This window comes from Hyperoodon ampullatus (genome assembly GCF_949752795.1).
Source record: "Hyperoodon ampullatus genome assembly, chromosome: 5".
Lineage (NCBI taxonomy): Eukaryota > Metazoa > Chordata > Mammalia > Artiodactyla > Ziphiidae > Hyperoodon > Hyperoodon ampullatus.
The window spans coordinates 81589838-81612134 of record NC_136918.1 but is presented as its reverse complement, the minus strand read 5'-3'; the positions used below and the strand labels follow the sequence as shown (position 1 = coordinate 81612134).

The 22297-nt window shown below is 38.3% G+C and overlaps 2 protein-coding genes across 5 annotated transcripts in view; both read right to left on the bottom strand.

The window, feature by feature from the left end:
- IGSF11 (immunoglobulin superfamily member 11) overlaps positions 1 to 22297 on the bottom strand; it is a gene marked incomplete at both ends in the record, with an annotated part of 143457 nt that overhangs the window by 13273 nt on the left and 107887 nt on the right. For all 4 annotated transcript variants that reach the window (XM_079704222.1, XM_079704224.1, XM_079704223.1 and 1 more), the window contains 3 exons: positions 13045 to 13200; positions 15927 to 16134; positions 18421 to 18584. In XM_079704222.1, coding sequence (XP_079560348.1) covers positions 13045 to 13200; positions 15927 to 16134; positions 18421 to 18584 — 528 coding nt within the window. The remainder of the gene's footprint in view (positions 1 to 13044; positions 13201 to 15926; positions 16135 to 18420; positions 18585 to 22297) is intronic.
- Positions 6232 to 7104, bottom strand: LOC307053141 (tetratricopeptide repeat protein 19, mitochondrial-like; the record flags this gene model as incomplete). The annotated part of the gene is given in 2 exon segments (XM_079704453.1): positions 6232 to 6750; positions 6756 to 7104. Coding segments are annotated over 2 exon segments (801 nt in total). The 5' UTR covers positions 7038 to 7104.

The window sequence follows — 22297 nt, the reverse complement described above, 5'->3', positions numbered from 1 at the left end:
ATTTATGACAAACCCACAGCTAACAACATACTCAATGGGGAAAATCTGAAAGTTTTTCCTCTAAAATCAGGAACAAGACAAGCATGTCCATTCTCACTATTTCTATTTAACACAACATTGGAGGTCCTAACCACAGCTATCAGATAATAAAAATTTAAAAAGGGAAGAAGTAAAACTGTCACTATTTGAAGATGACACAATGCTGTATATAGAAAGCCCTAAATTCTCCACCAAAAAACTATTAAAACTAATAAATGAATTTAATCAGGTTGCATGATATAAGATCAATATACAGAGATATGCTTCTTTTCTATACATCAATAATAAACTATCAGAAAGGGAATACAAGAAAGAATCCCATTTATAATCATATCAAAAAGAATAAAATACCTAGGAATAAATTTAACCAAGGAGATGAAACACCTATACTTAGAAAACTATAACACACTGATGAAGGAAACTGAACATGATACAAAGATATGGAAAGATATCCTGTGTTCATGGATTGGAAGAACTAATATTATTAAAATGTCCATACTAACCAAAGCAATCTACAGATTTAATGCAATCCCTATCAAAATACCCATGACATTTTTCACAGAAATAAAACAAATGATCCTAAGATTCATATGGAACTGCCAAAGACCCCTAATATCCAAAGCAATCTTTAGGGAGAAAAAAAACCCCAAAGCTGGAAGTATAATCCTCCCTGACTTCAGAATATAATACAAAGCTACAGTAATCAAAACAGTATGTTACAAAAAAAAGACACATAGATCAATGAAACAGAATAGAGAGTCCAGAAATAAACTCATGCACACATGGGTCAGTTAATCTATAAGAAAGGAGGCAAAAATATACAATGGGAAAAGTCAGTCTCTTCTATGAGTGGTGTTGGGAAAACTGAACAGCTAGCTACCTGTAAAAAGATGAAATTAGAACATTTTGTCACACCACATACAAAAATAAATTCAAAATGGATTAAAGACTTAAATGTAGGATTGAAAACTATAAAACTCCTAGAAAAAAACACAGGCAATACACTCTTTTTTTTTTTAAACAAATTTAATCAGTTATACATATACATATGTTCCCATATCCCCTCCCTTTTGCGTCTCCCTCCCGCCCTCCCTACCCCACCCCTCCAGGCGGTCACAAAGCACCGAGCTGATCTCCCTGTGCTATGCGGCTGCTTCCCACTAGCTATCTACCTTACGTTTGGTACTGTATATATGTCCATGCCTCTCTTTCGCTTTGTCACAGCTTCCCCTTCCCCTCCCCATATCCTCAAGTCCATTCTCTAGTAGATCTGTGTCTTTATTCCTGTCTTACCCCTATGTTCTTCATGACATTTTTTTTTCTTAAATTCCATATATATGTGTCAGCATACAGTATTTGTCTTTCTCTTTCTGACTTACTTACATTCTTTCACATAAGTGTTACCAATATTTTTGGACCTGTTTCTTTAGGCAAGGGAAGCAAAAGCAATAATAAACAAATGGAATCTAATTAAACTTAAAGGCTTTTACACAGTGAAGGAAACCACATACAAAATGAAAAATATAACCTACTGAATGGGAGAAGATATTTGAAAATGGCGTGCTGGTAATGGGTTAATATCCAAAATACATAAACAGTTCATACACCTCAATATCTAAAAAGCAAACAACCTGGTTAAAAATTGCGCAGAAGACCTGACTAGACATTTTTCCAAAGAAGACATACAGATGGCCAACAGACATATGAAAATATGTTCAACATTGCTAGTCATCAGGGAAATGCAAATCGAAAGCACAACGAGCTATCACTTCACACTGTCAGAATTGCTACTGTAAAAAAGACAACAAATAATAAATGTTGGCAAGGATATAGAGAAAAGGGAACATACACTGTCAGTGGGAATGTAAATTTTTATACCCACTATGGAAAACAGCATGGAGGTTTTTCAAAGAAACTGAAAATAGAACTTCCATATGATCCAGCCATTCCACTGCTGGGTATATATCCAAAGAAAATGAAAACATAAATTCAAAAAGATGTATGCAACCTAATGTTCATAGCAGCATTATTTACAATAGCCAAAATATAGAAGCAACCTAAATGTCCATCAACAGATGAAAGGATAAAGAAGATGTGGTGGAGGGGAATACACACACACACACACACACACACACACACACACACAGAGGAATACTCAGCCATAAAAAGGAATGAAATTTTGCCATTTGCAACAACATGGATGGGCCTGGAGGGTATTGTTCAGTGAGGTAAGTCAGATAGAGAAAGACAAAAACTGTATGTTTTCACTTATATTGGAATCTAAAAAATAAAACAAATGAATGAACATAACAAAACAGACTCATAGATACAGAGAACAAACTAGGGGTTACCAGTGGGGAAAGTGGTTGGTGGAGGGTCAAGGAAGGGGAAGGGAATTAAGAGGTACAAACTATAAGGTGTATATATATAAAAAAGATACAATGATGTAATGTACAACACAGGAAATATAGCCAATATTTTATAATAACTTTAAATGGAGTATAATCTATAAAAATATTGAATCACCACGTTGTATATCTGAAACTAATATAACATTGTAAATCAACTATATTTCAACAAAAAAGTCAAACTTTTATGCTTGTAAGCTTTTGCATGCATGGTTCTCTCTATTGATAATAACCACTTTTACCTGGTAAAACATCTACTCATCCCTTAAGATCCTTTTCTTCTCAGGAATTTCATTCCCTATAAAGTCCTTCCTAAACTCTTCAGGGAGAATTAATACTTCTATCATTTTAACTTTATAGCACTATAAACACTTTTATAGCATTAAATACATAGCACTGTAGTTATCTCTTTATATTGGTCTCCCCCATTAGACAGTGAACTCTAGAATGGAGATATATCTCTTTATTTTTATATTCCTTTACCTTCCCCAACACTCTACCCTAAAGCAGTTGCACAGAATAAGTGTTGTGTCTGTGTATGTGTACACACACACACACACACACACTAGAAGAATGGATGAATGTATGAACAAATGAATACAGTTATGATAATCGCTCATATTTAATTTTTTCAGAAGAGGGAGTAATGAACACTGCATAGGACTAGCTTCTTTATGTCTGAGGGCAAAATAGAGGGGAAATCTTATCTTTGGTCAGAATAACATCTCGATGAAGAGGAAATAAGCCCCTGTTTATTGGGCAAATTAAGTGGCTGAAGACTTTTCTGCTCCCCATGAGAGAAAAATGGACACACTCTCACTGGGAAGGGAAACAGAGCAGGAGTCCAAGAAGGAGAATCAAGATTCCTGAGGCTTCCCAGCCTGGCAGGAGAATGGCAGTGCTTTCTATCAGTGGACTCTGGGCAAACCTGGTATCCTCTCTGGGCCTCAGTCTCCTCCCTTGTAACATGATAGTGTTGGACTACAGTGATAGTTAAGATGTTCCATCTATGATCTCCATATCAGGTTCTGCACAGAGTTCTCAAGCAAGCAGGAGAGTTAATCATCTCTCTTTGCTGCATTAAATTATGAAAGGATAAGGACAACAGAAGATTTCTTAGGAACCATGAAGGAAAAAATGCATAATTTATAAAGAACATCGAAATAATCAGTAGAAGGTATGGGATAGGGTGTAAAAGAAAAAGCTGGGTAAATAGAAAACATAAAATATGGTATTCGAAATTAACTTAAGTATATCCATTATCAAAATTAATGTAAATGGATTCAATCAATCAAAGGAAAAATGTTCTCAGATTGTAGACTGGAAACCAAACTAGATCCAGACATGCTGTTTACAAGAGATACACCTAAAACATAAAGCATGGAAACCCGAAAGTAAATGAACCATAAAAGAGAAACATAACAATAAGAATTAACCAAAGAAAGCTACTACAGGGGTTTTGATATCAGTTAAAATAACACAAAAATGCATATTAAGCATAGAGAAACAGTGAGATATAACAACCTATAAGCAACAGACGCCCAGGATAGGCTAAAAAAAGAAGGCATAATTGACAAATCCACAATCCTACTATGTGATTTTTAAACAAATCTCTCACATAAAATACTAGCTGAAACAAATAAAATATTGGTAAAGATATAAAGTATTTGAATAATATGACTAACAAATATAAATTTTAAGAAATATATATGTATACATACCCCCATTGTAGCACCTGTAACTGGACAAAATAGCTCCTACTATTCTCTGCCTTGCTTACTCCATGCCAAACACACTGTCTTCTTTGTCCTATAACACCTCTGTCTTATTCGTAGTGTTTCAGAGAATAGAAAAAGAGGAAGAACTGCCCAACTCATTTTATCATCTGATACTAAAACTCAATGAAGGATAACACAAGACAGAAAAATATGGGCCATTCTCACTTATGATCACAGATGAGAAAGTTCTATTAAAATATTAGCATACTGTATATTAGCAATTTATTAAAAACTAATCACAAATAGACTTTATTCCAGAAATGGAGGGGGGTTTTAATGTTTGAAAAATCTATTAACTTAATTCACTTGTTGACATTTGGGGCTGGATAATTCTTTATTGTGGGGGCTGACCTGTGCATATAGGATGTTAAGCAGTACCCCTGGCCTCTACCTACTAGCTGCCAGTAGCACCTTCCTCACAGCTGTGACAACCGAAAATGTCTCCAGATATTGCCAAATGAAACTGTCCCTGGTTGAGAACCCACTGATGCAGAGGCTGATGAACTGTCTCATGCATTATGCTTCCACTTAATGGGACCTGGGCCAACTATACAGGCCTAATGAAACACTGCCCAGACTGCTATATTTTGCTTCAGATAATATCCATCAAACATAGTTTTCACTTATTTTAGAATTCAAAGTTTTATATACCAAAAGAACAATACTAAATCCACTTTATTATTCCTCTGTATAAAATCAAAGTATACCTCCACAGGATGCTGGTTTTAAATTTACTCAATATCTAGTATCCACATGTAAACTATATGAGGACAACTTTTTGGTAACTTTTATTGTGACATAATTTTATTTTATTTATTTATTTTATTGCAGAGTGTCTAGTTTATTATGAAAGGGTTCTCCCAGTATGTACACAGGAACCCAAACTATCAGTTTATCCTGCCCACCCACCCACCCCGCCCACAAAGGCATATCAGCAACAACAGGGTTCCTTCATGGTACCTAGAAAAATTGCAGAACTGCTGGGGTGAAAACATCATCGATGCCCCCTGTGTTGTGTACTTTACACACTCTGAGGCAGTGTGATAAAGCTCTCAACACAGCAGCCTATCCAGGTAAGGTCATCCACCAAATGCATTCTCCCAGGGCTAAGAGACAATCTCACTACACACGAAGATACTAAGACCCAAACTCCAAAAGCCAGAGCTAGGGTCCAGGGCACTGGTTCTTCTACAGCGCCAGTAGGACACATCAGAGCAACTGGGACACTTTCAACACTACACCTATAGGGCCCCACTCGGAGTCAGAGGGTTTGGGGACACCTGTGACTGGATGCAGAGGAGTGAATGCTCAGAGAGCAGGGATGCAGGAGGTCGTCATTCCTTGCCCTCCTTTTTTCATAGTTGTATATAACCAGATACATACGAAAACATACAGTTAACTTTTATTTATAATCAAATGGGCACTATACTTTCAAGTGCCTGATTTCCACTTTAAAACTTCATGCTGGATGCTGGTGGCAGGCCAAGATATTACTTTTTTATGCATTAAATCCCACACTGGGCTTCAGGAGATAGATGATAAGAGAAAATAACTCACCATCATCCCCCTTTGCCATGAGACCGGTAGCTCTGGTCTGCCAGGTATTGATAAAATAAGAGAAGGCAGCAAATCGGTGGACAAAAATCTTATGGGAGAGATGCCTGGCTGAAATACCAGTCTCTACCCCAGAGGGAAACTGGCCTCTCTTAATCTAGAGCTATACTCAGACCAGCATGGACAGCACCTAAGCAACCATCTGTTACAATGGAAAGCATCAACTGACACCTGTCCTTAGACGCAAAATCAGGTGGGGGTGAAAGTTTTCTTTGCACAACAGAAGTGGCCGTGTATACAGTGTATACAGCCTGTCCTCCACCAAGGCTAAGTTGAGGGGACTTGAGTATCAAGGACAAAGGATTTAAGCCAATGATTACGGTGCTGCTGGGACTGGAATAAGAGGTGTTACTAGGTGTTCCCTACAAAACGGGGTCTAGAGCTTGGTAAGGTTACGACAAAGGTCTACTTTTTCCTGAAAGCTCAGCTAGCTCTTCCCTGATGTGCTGCACAGAAACCTCAACTCTTTTCAGCTTTGCTCGCTTCAGTGCTTCCTGGTAGATCTCTTCTGCTTGTGCATATCGTGCTCTGTGCATCAGGGCTGAAGCCAGATTACTGAGCATCACTTGGAGCTCAGGGTGCTCCACCTGTCTTGCCAGGTCTGATGCCCTCTGTGCGTGAACACAGGCCTCGTCAGAGCGGCCCTGTGCATCCAGGGTGGTAGTCAGGTCACTCAGCAGCACGATGGTCTGTGGGTGTCTTTCTCCTAGTACTTCTTCAGAGATCTGTAAAGCTTCTTCATACATCCTCTGTGCCTGTGATGGCTGCTTGGAGAACAGAAGGTAGAGGGCATAGGTGTTTAGGCACATGCCCAAGAGGAGATGGGTGCTGGCTTTCTCTTCCACTGACAAAGTGTCTTCTGATAATTCCTTTTCTCTTTCAATTTTTTCCTCTAGAGCTGAAATGCAGAATTAAAGCCAGCAACAGCCAATTCCTGTCTATTTTGAGCAGTATAAATAGTGGCCAGCTTTAGAGAGATTTCTATTATTGCATTGTCTTCCTGTTGCATGGCCCCTCCAAGCAAGTAACTCATTGTCGCTCTAAAAAGTTTTTCCGCATTTTCAAGCTGACCCCGTATAAATGATAAGTTGGCCATCACATCATAAGTGTAAGTGATGGCCTTCTTGTTATCACTCTTATAGGCAAGATAAAGAGCATCATGCAAAATTAGCTTCGCCTCTTCTGGCTCATCTTTCATGATGCACAACTGCCAGCCGCAGCAGGTGTGAAATTGTGAAATTTTTTGTTCTAGTTCTGTGAAAAATGCCATTGGTAGTTTGATAGGGATTGCACTGAATCTGTAGATTGCTTTGGGTAGTACAGTCATTTTCACAATGACTTGGATTCTTCCAATCCAAGAATGTGGTGTATCTCTCCATCTGTCTGTATAATCTTTAATTTCTTTCATCAGTGTCATAGTTTTCTGCACACAGGTCTTTTGTCTCCTTAAGTAGGTTTATTCCTAGGTATTTTATTCTTTTTGTTGCAGTCGTAAATGGGAGTGTTTCCTTAATTTCTCTTTCAGATTTTTCATCATTAGTGTATAGGAATGCAAGAAATTTCTGTGTATTAATTTTGTATCCTGCTACTTTACCACATTCGTTGATTAGCTCTAGTAGTTTTCTGGTAGCATCTTTAGGATTCTCTATGTATAGTATCATGTCATCTGCAAACAGTGACAGCTTTACTTCTTCTTTCCCGATTTGGATGCCTTTTATTTCTTTTTCTTCTCTGATTGCTGTGGCTAAAACTTCCAAAACTATGTTGAATAATAGTGGTGAGAGTGGACAACCTTGTCTTGTTCCTGATCTTAGAGGAAATGCTTTCAGTTTTTCACGATTCAGACTGATGTTGGCTGTGGGTTTGTCATATATGGCCTTTATTATGTTGCGGTAAGTTCACTCTATGCCTACTTTCTGGAGAGTTTTTTATCATAAATGAGTGCTGAATTTTGTCAAAAGCTTTTTCTGCATCTATTGAGATGATCATATGGTTCTTATCCTTCCATTTGTTAATATGGTGTATCACATTGATTGACTTGCATATATTGAAGAATCCTTGCATTCCTGGGATCATGGTGTATGATCCTTTTAATGTGCTGTTGGATCCTGTTTGCTAGTATTTTGTTGAGGATTTTTGCATCTATGTTCATCAGTGATATTGGCCTGTAGTTTTCTTTCTTTGTGACATCTTTGTCTGGTTTTGGTAGCGGGGTGACGGTGGCCTCATAGAATGAGTTTGGGAGTGTTCCTCCCTCTGCTATATTCTGGAAGAGTTTGAGAAAGATGAGTGTTAGCTCTTCTCTAAATGTTTGATAGAATTCGCCTGTGAAGCCGTCTGGTCCTGGACTTTTGTTTGTTGGAAGATTTTTAACCACAGCCTCAATTTCAGTGCTTGTGATTGGTCTGTTTATATTTTCTATTTCTTCCTAGTTCAGTCTCAGATGGATGTGCTTTTATAAGAATTTGTCCATTTCTTCCAGGTTGTCCATTTTACTGGCATAGAGTTGCTTGTAGTAATCTCTCATGATCCTTGTATTTCTGCAGTGTCAGTTGTTACTTCCCCTTTTTCATTTCTAATTCTATTGATTTGAGTCTTCTCCCTTTTTTTCTTGATGAGTCTGGCTAATGGTTCATCAATTTTGTTGATCTTCTCAAAGAACCAGCTTTTAATTTTATTGATCGTTGCTTTCATTTCCTTCATTTCTTTTTCATTTATTTCTGATCTTATCTTTATGATTCTTTCCTTCTGATAACTTTGGGGTTTTTTTGTTCTTCTTTCTCTAATTGCTTTAGGTGTAAGGTTAGGTTGTTTATTTGAGATGTTTCTTGTTTCTTAAGGTAGGATTGTATTGCTATAAACTTCCCTCTTAGAACTGCTTTGCTGCATCCCATAGGTTTTGGGTCATTGTGTTTTCCTTGTCATTTATTTCTAGGTATTTTTTGATTTCCTCTTTGATTTCTTCAGTGATCTCTTGGTTATTAAGTAGTGTATTGTTTAGCCTCCATATGTTTGTATTTTTTACAGATTTTTTTCCTGTAATTGATATCTAGTCTCATAGCGTTGTGGTCAGAAAAGATACTTGATATGATTTCAATTTTCTTAAATTTACCAAGGCTTGATTTGTGACCAAGATATGATCTATCCTGGAGAATGTTCCATGAGCACTTGAGAAGAAAGTGTATTCTGTTGTTTTTGGATGGGACATCCTATAAATATCAACGAAGTCCATCTTGTTTAATGTATCATTTAAAGCTTGTGTTTCCTTATTTATTTTCATTTCGGATGATCTGTCCATTGGTGAAAGTGGGGTGTTAAAGTCCCCTACTATGATTGTGTTACTGTCGATTTCCCCTTTTATGGCTGTTAGCATTTGCCTTATGTATTGAGGTACTCCTATGTTGGGTGCGTAAATATTTACAATTGTTATATCTTCTTCTTGGATTGATCCCTTGAACATTATGTATTGTCCTTCTTTGTCTCTTGTAATAGTCTTTGTTTTAAAGTCTATTTTGTCTGATATGAGAATTGCTACTCCAGCTTTCTTTTGATTTCCATTTGCATGGAATATCTTTTTCCATCCCCTCACTTTCAGTCTGTATGTGTCCATAGGTCTGAAGTGGGTCTGTCGTAGACAGCATATATATGGGTCTTGTTTTTGTATGCATTCAGCCAGTCTATGTCTTTTGGTTGGAGCATTTAATCCATTTACATTTAAGGTAGTTATTGATATGTATGTTCCTATTACCATTTTCTTAATTGTTTTGGGTTTGTTATTGTAGGTCTTATCCTTCTCTTGTGTTTCCTGCCTAGAGAAGTTCCTTTAGCATTTGTTGTAAAGCTGGTTTGGTGGTGCTGAATTCTCTTAGCTTTTGCTTGTGTGTAAAGCTTTTAATTTCTACATCGAATCTGAAGAAGATCCTTGCTGGGTAGAGTAATCTTGATTGTAGGTTTTTCCCTTTCATCACTTTAAATATATCGTGCCACTCCCTTCTGGCTTGCAGAGTTTCTGCTGAAAGATCAGCTGTTAACCTTATGGGGATTCCCTTGTATGTTATTTGTTGTTTTTCCCTTGCTGCTTTTAATATTTTCTCTTTGTGTTTAATTTTTTTTTTTTTTTTTTTTTGTGGTATGCGGGCCTCTCACTGTTGTGGCCTCTCCCGTTGCGGAGCACAGGCTCCGGATGCGCAGGCTCAGCAGCCATGGCTCACGGGCCCAGCCGCTCCGCGGCATATGGGATCCTCCCAGACCGGGGCACGAACCCATATCCCCTGCATCGGCAGGCGGACTCTCAACCACTGCGCCACCAGGGAGGCCCTGTGTTTAATTTTTGATAGTTTGATTAATATGTGTCTTGGCGTGTTTCTCCTTGGATTTATCTGGTATGGTACTCTCTGCGCTTCCTGGACGTGACTATTTCCCTTTCCCATGTTAGGGAAGTTTTCAACTATAATCTTCAAATATTTTCTCAGTCCCTTTCTTTTTCTCTTCTTCTTCTGGGACCCCTATAATTCGAATGTTGGTGCATTTAATGTTGTCCCAGAGGTCTCTAAGACTGTTCTCATTTCTTTTCATTCTTTTTTCTTTATTCTGCTCTGCAGTAGTTATTTCCACTATTTTATCTTCCAGTCACTTATCCATTCTTCTGCCTCAGTTATTGTACTACTTATTCCTTCTAGAGAATTTTTAATTTCATTTATTGTGTTGTTCATCATTGTTTGTTTGCTCTTTAGTTCTTCTAGGTCCTTGTTAAACGTTTCCTGTATTTTCTCCATTCTATTTCCAAGAGTTTGGATCATCTTTACTATCATTACTCTGAATTCTGTTTCAGGTGACTGCCTATTTCCTCTTCATTTGTTTGGTGAGGTGGGTTTATACCTTGCTCCTTCATCTGCTGTGTGTTTCTCTGTCTTCTCATTTTGCTTAACTTGCTGTGTTTGGGGTCTCCTTTTCGCAGGCTGCAGGTTCGTAGTTCCCATTGTTTTTGGTGTCTTCCCCCAGTGGCTAAGGTTGGTTCAGTGGGTTGTGTAGGCTTCCTGGTGGAGGGAACTAGTGCCTGTGTTCTGGTGGATGAGGCTGGATCTTGTCTTTCTCATGGGCAGGACCGTGTCCGGTGGTGTGTTTTGCGGTGTCTGTGACCTTATTATGATTTTAGGCAGCCTCTCTGCTAATGGGTGCGGCTGTGTTCTTGTCTTGCTAGTTGTCTGACATGGGGTGTCCAGCACTGGAGCTTGCTGGTTGTTGAGAGGAGCTGGTTCTTAGTGTTGAGATGGAGATCCCTGGGAGAGCTTTCGCTGTGTGATATTACATGGAGCCAGGAGGTCTCTGCTGGACCAATGTCCTGAACTTGGCTCTCCCACCTCAGAGGCACAGGCCTGACATCCGGCCAGAGCACCAAGACCCTGTCAGTCACACGGCTTTTGGGAAGTCTGAGGTCTTTTGCCAGCGTTCAGTAGTTGTTCTGTAGTTGTTCCACATGTAGTTGTATTTCTGATGTATTTGTGTGGAGGAAGGTGATCTCCACCGCTTACTCCTCCGCCATCTTGAAGGTCTCTCCAACAAAACTGATAGTGTAACTTGCTCAGGTATGTTGTTCATTCTGTGGCTTCCATTGTTCAGGTCCAGAATCAGTCATTTGTTATCAACACATACATATCTTCAAAGGCAATGCTGCTCCAGGGACCAGTGCAAAGCAGTCACTGGGCGCCCAGACCTCGTATTGGGGAGGCTGGTCTGCTTGTCCTGGAGCTTCGGCCTGAGGGGCAGGCATCTGAGGTAGCGCTCAGCTAGACTTGCTGCCTAGTGGGCACCGTCTCTGGCTTTCTCTCCCTGCCTGGCTCTCACTGGGGCACCATCTTTTTTTTTAAATCATAGAATCTTAATGCTGATACAGAGGACCTTGGAGATGATATTGTTAAATCGCCTTATTTTACAAAAAGGCAACAAAGAGGTGAACTGTCACAGAAATAGTTACTGGAAAATCTAGAACTTGAATATAGTTTTCAGGATTTCAAGACAAGAGCTAATTTAAACATGCACTTACAATGGTAATATTAACAGATTAGTCCACCAAAAAAAAAAAAAAGCTATTTAGCCAACAGTATGGCTAAAAAATCTAGCAATGAACAATCAGTAGGGAACAACAGCATTGCAGTAATCATTATTAGAGTAACCCAAAAGTTATTATGTTGAAAAGAAGTTTTTTAAAATAATACTAGGCTAGGTTAACTAAAAAGTGATGGGAAGGTCCATTAATAATTTCTGTGGGGATTCTTAAAGGAAACTTAAAAGCTCTTAAGAGGCTGGTGATCCTGGTTCTTTAATTTCTAACTTCACCATACAACTTAGGACTTTCCTTTCCATGACAGGTCTATACCAAAAATATGATTCAAACTTATCAGGCATAACTAAGGTTGTTTGGGGCCTCTCCATTAACTGCCAACTCCTTAAGTTAAGATTTGAAAATCTGCCCTGAGAATGCTGGAAGAGACATGCTCTGTATTAGAGATGATGCAACACACAAGACTGCTAAATTTTATTCTCTTGAAATAAAAATTACATATATAATTCTGTAATTTCCCTCATTTCATAAATTTTCCTCAATTTTTCAAGGGTGTTTCCTTTAATATCAAATCTAAGCAGCTGGATTTACATGCAGAAAACCATCGGTGATACTCATGCCTCCTCCATCTTTACCTATCTGGTGTGATCAACTCCTGGATCTCCCATGATCTGAGGCCTTTTCCTCCTCTTTCCCATCTTCCTCCTCTAATTAGACTTGAGGCTGAAAACAGGATGATTAAGCCTCTCATGACCATGCTGATGTTTCTCATACTAAATTAGGCAGTTTTTTCTTAAGTAGGAAGTAGATTCTCAGTTATAAACTTCAAGGATTGTCTTACAGTTAACAATTCAAGGAAACTACCAATTAGCTATTTTAAGTCTTCACTACAAAGGGACAGAATTTCAATATATAGTTACCACTGGATAAGATATATTTCATAAAGGCAGCATTGCGAAGATGAAAGGAGATATTTCTATTCTCTTTAAAGTTGAAAACACAAAACGATCCAGATAGCTTTTTCAGCAGTTACAAATAGAGTGTGTTATTTTTCAAACTCTATTAAAGTCAATTACTTTGTGAGCCTGCGAGTCAGAATTTTCCATGATAATGAATTAAATGCGCGAAGCAACGCCGTACATACCCTGAGTGGCTGTTGGGGGTAGTTGGAGGCTACTGTCTAGCTTCTCCCAAAGGTAAGTTGGTCGAGGAGTGCCTTCTTCTGAGCTACAGAGCAGGATGACATCGCTGCCGATATCCTGGGGTCCTTGGATTTGGCAGTGTGGGGCAGAAGGAGGAACTATAATAGGAAGGGTAAGCAATAAGGAATACATTTACCAAGAGTCAAATGATGACCGAGGAGACATCAACATCCAGCACTAGGACCTCAGGTAACACTGTTTTGGGGACACATACCAGAAGACTACCTCATGAGCAAAGCCAGTGAATGGTATGTACGATGCACAGGTTTGGCCATAGGTGCAGGGCCTACAACTTCAGCTGGCAGGGAGCAAATATGTATAAGGGGCGACACCCTCTGATTATATCTTTAAGATACCTTATGGTTTTAGTTTCACTCTTCTTCCTCCAAAGAAGTATTCAAAGAATTCTTAAGATCCTTCATGTCAACATATTGCTTTTAAAAGCATTACTGAATACACACATGTTCAGAGCAACATTATTCACAACAGCTAAAAGGTGGAAACAACCCAAGTGTCCATAGAGGGATGGAAGGATAAACAAAATATAGTGCATACATACAATGGACTATTATTTAACCTTGATAGGTAAGGAAATTCTGACACATGCTACAGCATGGATGAAGCTTGAGAACATGCTAAGTGAAATAATTCAGTTATAAGAAGACAAATAATGTATGATTCCACTTATATGCAGCACCTAGGGTACTCAAATTCATAGAAAAAGAAAATAGAACAGTGGTTTCCAGCTGCTGAGCAGAGGGAGAAATGTCATTTAATGAGCAAAGTTTTATCTTTGCAAGTTGAAGAAAGTTCCGGAGATTGGTTGCACAACGTGAATATACTAAACTGTTCACTTAAAAATTGGCTAAGATGGTAAATTTTGTTATATTTTACCACAATTAAAATTTTTTAATTGATGAAAGAGCCCCCTTGTAAAGAAGATATTTCAAGGAAGAGCATCCACTTACCCTGCCGGCTACTCTCGGCTAAGACCACCTTACCATAGTTCTTTGTTACTTTACAAACAAAACCAGACACACCAACATTATACCAACTTCTGTTTTATGGTGGGAGGAGACAGAGCAAGGTTCAAGTATATCTACTACTTGATAGTAATGCACTGGACATTTTATAATCATTAAGACAGATAAGGACACAAAGGATGTGAAACAAAAAATACAAAAAACAAAAGAATACTAAAGGAAGAAGGTGATAGTTTATAGTGAAAAAGCAAGCAAATAAAAATATAAACTAAGCCCATGGCTTGGATTCTCATATTGGGTAATGCATACAGTAGAGTTTAAATACAAGTGATGATGCACTTGTAATGCTAATGACTTGTTCAACCTTGCAAAAATGAATGAATGAGTGGAAAATGAATGCACCACACAGAGGAACCAGCAAAGAAAATGGGTGAGGGAAGAGAGAACAATGAAAGGGTTAGGTAGAAAGACTGAAAAATCTCAGGGAATCTTAACTGCTGTGATGGGATAAACCAATCTCAATTTACTGCTTTAAACATTGCCACCATGAGGCTATGAGGGGAAAGCCAAAATAATTATTTGAAGGTAGTACTGACTATAAGATAAATTACAGGGTTTTTTTCTTCCTTTAAAAAATGAAAAAATAAATGTGGATCATGTGGGAAGCTCACTACCTAAACTACAGGTATAAGAGTCAAAATAATGTTAAATTCCAATAGTACTCTCTATTCAGTACTCAGAGTGCTTTAAAGTCTATATAATTTTAATATATTTGAATGAATAATAGTTCTAGGACAGAAATCTTCCACTTGTCCTTGGTTTTCTTATTCTGTTTGAAGACTGGGAGAACAAGGCGCCAGGGTTATAGCATTTTCTTGCCCAAAGAAGGAAAATGGCAAGAACCCCCAACACGGGTATCTTCAAGTGACTCAACAGTGGAAGGGAAAAGGGGGAGAATGTACCAAGGAATACTGGAGCTGATTCTGAGACTTCAGTAGGATGGAGGACAGTCCAGAGCATCAGGCTTCTCTAAGCACTTCTCATCCTCCCCAGATGAACTGAATTTAGCCACTTCTATCACAAGTAGCCATTTAGGAGGCAGCGCTTTATTTCAGAAGCAGCGCAAGTGAGAAATAAAACGTGCACAGAATGAATTTAATTTAGCATGAGATAGTCTATCTGTGTGGTATAATAGAAAGAATACTGGTTTGAGTACAGAGACCTAAATTTTAAGCTAAACTTTATTGTTGTTCATGGTCTATAAAACCTTGGAAAAGACTCTAAATCTATTTGATCTCAATATTAAGACCAAACTGATCATATAATTTCTCGTTCAAACAAGGATGCTTTTGAGAGTAAAAGGAAGTATTATTAAAATTCTTCCAGGACAAGAGGTGAAAGCTTAGAACTGTCGGGGGCCTACTCAGCATTACATAGATATGAAGTAGTAGTAAATTTATTCTCACGTGTGCGAAAACCACTGCTCCCTGCTTATAATCAATTGTTCTTGATTTAATTTGCTCTCAACAATAAGTCCTATCCTATAAAAGCTTAGGAAAAGTGAGAGGCCACTTTTGATGGTATTTTATACCACCTTTCTCCACCTTGAGGAAAAGTCATTTAACAAGTAAGCTTTCCAGAGCCACCTGAAATGGAGTAATGGGTGGGGAGACTATGTGGAAGAAGCATGGAGAAGCAGAGTCCAGATGGAGCTGAAAGGAGAGAGGAAAGGAAAAGGACACAAGCAGAAAGAGAGTACAGAAAAACTGGCAGAAGTAAATATGCTTGAGAGTAAATTCGTAAGTAAAGCCAAGGTAGCTGCAACATTTCCTGTCACTCACCTAAAACTGTGAGACCGGTGACCCCAATATTCCTGCCCCCTCTATCTGGAAGGTTGTTAACCAAACACTGGTAGGTGCCTGTATCTGATAGCTGGGTGCTGTTAATGAAGATAGAGACATTGGTGGCTGGCATGGTGCCTGTAAATCCTACCCTACCATGGAACCGGGGGGCACCGTCAAACATCTGTCCACTTTGATACAGAATGACCTGCAAAGGAAAGCAAAAGAAATAAATTGGCCACTACATCTCCTTCTAGACACAAAACAATAACTATCTAGTAAACAGCAGACTATACCAAACATTGGAAAATTATATTTCTAATATTAGAGTTGTCACCAACTTTTTTTTTTTTTTTGCGGTTCGCGGGCCTCTCACTGTTTTGGACTCTCCCATTGCGGTGCACAGGCTCCGGACGCACAGGCTCAGCGGCCATGGCTCATGGGCCTAGCCGCTCCGCAGCATGTGGGATCTTCCCAGACCGGGGCACGAACCCATGTCCCCTGCATCGGCAGGCGGACTCTCAACCACTGCGCCACCAGGGAAGCTCCACCAACTTTTTTTTTTAAATTATTTGTTGGGCTTTCTTTTTTCTTTTTCATTTTATTTTATTTTATTAACATCTCTATTGGGTATAAATGCTTTACAATGTTATGTTAGTTTCTGCTGCATAACAAAGTGAATCAGCTATATGTATACATATATCCCCATATCCCCTCCCTCCCACCCTCCCTATCCCACCCCTCTAGGTCACCAACTTTGTACTACAGCACCTATCTGTAGATATCAGGGATTCTAAATTCTTACATACCAAACTGGAATAACATCGTATCCTTACCTAACTCAACAGAGTATAGAAAGTGCATTTTATGATACCTTACTATTAGTTCATAAATACTTTCACCAGTGCAAAAAATTAATTCCAGAAAAAATGTTAAAAAAATTAACACTGCCATTCTCATGCTTACTAGGTCACAAAATGATAGCTCACAGTTATAGACTGAATATAAGTGAACGCTATAAAAGGGAAGAAGAGTTATGAGTCCATGATTGCTTACCTATGTCAATTTCCTTACCAAAGTTAACTCTTCATGGGAGAGGACTCAGAGTGGTACTGCAAAAAGCCCTTTGGGCTGAGAGTGAGGTACCTGGTTTTATCTTAGCTCTACTTTAAATGTCTGGCAGACTGTGGTCAACTCTTTTGTTGCCTGTATCACTGACTCTTAAAATGATGAAGCTGAACAAAATGATCTCAAAGGCTCAGTCTAATTATTAAAGTTCCATGGATTAAGGAAATAGAAGAGGTTACTGTTAAATATATCAATTTAAATTTCCTATCAGAAAACTTAGCTTATCAAATATTTTTAGGTAGTAAAAAGCTTACTGAAGCCGAAAAGCTTCATAACAGAAATAAGTTAATTTGGGGAATGAAGGTATAGTCATGTTCACAATTCACTAATTTTCTGAGGACTATTTTCTGCAGTGGGTATCACATATTATGGGATCTTTCACCTATAACTGATACACCTTATTAGGTAGTAGCTTCTATTTTCATGTACCCTAATTTATTTGAGAATCTTGGAAGAGATCTAGTGTGCCTGGCTTTGTTTATTTTAAAATACTTGTGCAATTAACCAAAAAAATCAAGTACTACTACCTAATGTTACTTCCTTAATATTATCACTATCTTTATTTATTTATTTTTAATTAATTTATTTTTATTTTTGGCTGCATTGGGTCTTCGTTGCTGCGTGTGGGCTTTCTCTAGTTGTGGCGAGCGGGGGCTACTCTTCGTTGCGGTGCACAGGCTTCTCATTGCAGTGGCTTGTCTTGTTATGGAGCATGGGCTCTAGGCACGCAGGCTTCAGTAGTTGTGGCTTGTGGGCTCTAGAGTGCAGGCTCAGTAGTTGTGGTGCACGGGCTCCTCAATGTGGTGGCTTCTCTTGTTGCAGAGCGTGGGCTCTAGGTGCATGGGCTTCAGTAGTTGTGGCATGTAGGTTCAGTAGTTGTGGCGCACGGGCTTAGCTGCTCCGCGGCAGGTGGGATCTTCCCGGACCAAGGCTCGAACCTGTGTCCCCTGCATTGGCAGGCGGATTCTTAACCACTGCGCCACCAGGGAAGCCCTATCACTATCTTTAAAAAGTACTCTCTCATCCACCTATGTTAGTGCTAGTCCCTCCCTGTCAAAATATACTTTGCTTTTTCTGTCTCTGTATTTCCTGTCAGCAATGTGTTTTGATGAAATTCCAGGTTCCTACATAAAATCCTCAGAAGGATCCCCTTGACATCTCTTAATTAAAAAAAAAAATCTTTTACAAAGAGGATAGCTTCTTCTGATAGTTGACTAATAATACAGGAGTCGAACTTAAAACAGCTTAGGTTCAGTGGAAGTATCACCTTATTCTAGAAATCAAATATGTACTCAAGATGCTTTCCTACCCACCTCTTGTGAAAAGATTAAGATTTCAGAGGTAGCACAGGATGGAACAGAAGTACCTGCTCAGGCTGGTTCGCATTGGAGAGAGGAATGACCATCCAAATGACATTGAGGTTAATGAGGGCAGCGCTGGTAGTGAAAGTACAGGGCAGGACTGCTGTCTGACCCCGGGCCACTTGGACACTCCCAGGGCTCTCGGAGACTTCCAGGGAAGCTGCAACACCTACAGAAGGAGGAACAAAGAGGTTATGTGATAGACCAAATCTCTTCAGAAAAGGTCTGTGTGTTTTATATTATCAGTAATGTAAACAGACTGATATGACAGTCTTACTAAACATCTACTGACCACTCACTGAGTCAAAATAATAAAAATTTTTCAACCTTTTACCTCTTAGAAACTGTAAAGGAAAAATATTAGAAGACACATTCTATTTTGTAAGACAGTATCTGATATTTGCCAGATTCAAATACAGATTGGGAAAATTCAACTGACAGGGTCTAAGCAAAGCTTTAACGGTGATAAGGGATAAGAAATAAATTGAAAGTATTTTAAAGAATCATTACACAATAACACACTGTAAAATTAAATGCTTATATATAAATCCAACAAAATATGCTCAAGATCTATATCCTGAAAACTATAAAATGCTGATGAAAGAAATCAAATAAGACTAAATAAATGGATATGCAATGTTCATGGGTTGGAAGAATCAACACTCTTAAGATGCCAATCCTCTCCAAATAGATCTACGATGGAGAGCAATGCCAATCAAAATCGCAGCACGCTTTTTGCAGATATTGACAAGCTAATTCTAAAACACATGACAAGGCAAAGAACTAGAATAGCCAAAAGAATATTGAAAAACAAGAACAAATTTGGAGACGTTACACTATCTAATTTCAAAATTTGCTATAAATTAGCTATAGCAATCAAGACAGTGTAATACTAGCATAAGGACAGAGCACCAGACAAATGGCACAGGATTGATCGTTCTGAAATAAACCCTATTTATTTATGATCAAATGCTTTTCAACAAAGGCACAAGACAATTAAATGAGGGAAAAAATAGTTTTTTCAAAAAATGATTCTGGAACAATTCAATATTAATATGCAAAAAATTTAACTCAGACCCTTACCTCACAGCATATACAAAAATTGACTCAAAATGTATCATAGACCTAAATGTAAGAGCTAAAACTATTAAACTTCTAGAAATAAACACAGAAGAAAACCTTTGCAGCCTTGGATTAGTCAAAGTGGTCTTAGTTATGTCACCAGGACCATAAACCGTAGAAGAAAACAATTAATAAACTGGACTTGATTAAAATTTTTAAAAACTTCTGTGGTTCAAAAGACTTAATTAAAAAAATAAAAAGCCAAGGTATAGACTGGGAAAAAATATTTGTAACTTACATATCTGATAAAGGACTTGTATACAGAATATATAAAGAATGATTACAACTCAATAATAAAAAGACAAACAACCTAATATTAAATGGGCAAAACATCTGAGTATGTATTTCAACAAAGGTTAATAACAAGCACATGGAAAGCTGCTCAACATTATTATTCACTATGAAACTGCATATTAAAACCACAATAAGGTATCATCACACATCCAGTGGAACGGTTATAATCAAGACAAAACCATGTGCTGAACAAGGATGTAGAGAAACTGGAATCCTCCTCATTCACTGCTGGTGGAAATGTAAAACTGTACAGTCACTTCGGAAAATAGTTTCAGTTTCTTAAAAAGTTTAACACAGACATGGAACAAGCTTACTTGGAACAAGCTTACAGAAATTCCATTCCTAGGAATCTACCCAAGTAAAATGAAAATATATGTCCACACAAAGACCATGAATGCTTATAACAGCATTATTGATATCATACCTCCAAATGGAAATAATACAAATATCCATCAGCTGATGAATGGATAAACAAAATGTGGTATATCCATGAAATGAAATACTATTCAGAAATAAAAAGCAACAAGCTACTGATACATATTACAACATAGATGAGCCTCTCAAAAACATTTTGCTAAGTGAAAGAAGGCAGATTCAAAAGCCTACATACTGTATTATTCCATTTATATGAAACATCCAGAAAAGGCAAATCTATAGAGACAGGAAGCAAATCAGTGGCTGCATGGGACAAGTGAGAAGGGAAAAGGGATTAATGCAAATAGGTTCAATGGAACTTTCTAGGGCAATGGAAAACTTCTAAAACTGTATTGTTTTGATGGTTGTATAAATTTACTAAAAATAATAGAATTTTATACTTTAAAAAAAATAAATTTATTTATTTATTTTTGGTTGCGTTGGGTGTCCGTTGCTGCACGCGGGCTTTTCTCTAGTTGCGGCGAGCGGGGGCTACTCTTCGTTGCGGTGTGCAGACTTCTCATTGCTGTGGCTTCTCATGTTGCGGAGCATGGGCTCTAGGCACGTGGGCTTCAGTAGTTGTGGCTCGCAGGCTCTAGACCACAGGCTCAGTAGTTGTGGCACATGGGCTTAGTTGCTCCACGGCATGTGGGATCTTCCCAGACCAGGGCTCGAACCCGTGTCCCCTGCATTGACAGGCGGATTCTTAACCACTGTGCCACCAGGGAAGCCCGAACTTTATACTTTAAATGGATGAGTTCTTTGGAATGTAAATTATACCTCAGTATTGCTATTAAAATTCAAAAAAAAAGAAAACAGTAACTTACCAGAGTTAACTCCTGACAAGTCAAAATCAACTGTTATCTTTTCTGAAAAGAAGGCCTACCCCCTGGGACTATAGTACAATATGGGAATAAGAGGAGATTAAAATAGGTCAGAGGGATCCAATTAAGACGCTATTCTAACTATGAAAAATACATTGTCCATGTCAGTATCTCAAACTGTTTTATTTTGAAGTGATATTACCTCAGTTCGCCCAAAAAAGTAACACAATAACATACTGTTATGATTACAATTTGTTTAAAAAATAAACATACATAACACCTTCCTTCCATAAAACTTTGTGTTCTTCACATATAGTCCAATGACACCCTTAGGAGTTAAATTTACAGGATAAAATGTTTCATAAAATGAGCCATCTGTGGTAGAATATAAAGCACTTGATAACATCAGGAAAAGTCTCTAAGTTAAATAACATTAGGGACAGTCTCTAAGTTTTAAAAAGGAAAGTTGAATGAACCTCAGGTGCTAAGAGGCAGAAAGTGGAGGTTACTTGAGCATGGAACAGGCAATGGCAGGAACAAGTCACCTCATGGGTAGAAGTGGGTTAACGGAAGATATTTGTTATGATCCTTGTGATAAATGCAATGGAGATTTTTAAAAGTAAGTGTGGAAACCAAACTGGCAAAAAACCTCCATCACTTCATTCTTCAGATAATACTCCAAGGAAGAAGTGAAGGGAATACGCCGCCCCTTAAACTAATTATACAGGATAACATATACCCCCCAGCCTCAATTTACTAATTTTAAGCTGAACTCACACAATCTTTGACACAAATTTTAAAAAGAAAAAAAGGGCAATATCGACTAAGAATGAAAGATAAAGATGTAGATGGGAAAACTACCAAAATACGATAGGATTCCAGTAAAGGAAGAGTCGATTCACAGGATCGGGGTGGGAGCTGAGGGAAACAGAGCAGGTCTGCTGGCAGAGGGCGGGCCTCCAGGGTGGCAGAAGCTGTGAAAGACTGACTTTATTTATCTCACATTTTTACATAAGGTTAACCCTGAAATCTCAAGCATTGAGATAGGCGTAGAATAAATACTCTAGATAAGCTGCTTTCAGAACTTGTAAAAGTATGGGTTTGAAGCTGGATAGGTCTAGTTTGAAATCTGGCTCTTTCATCTACTTAACTGTGTGGCCTCAAATAAGTCACTTATTCTCTGATTCCATTGCCTCACCTGTAAAATAGGGCTAATACCATCATCACA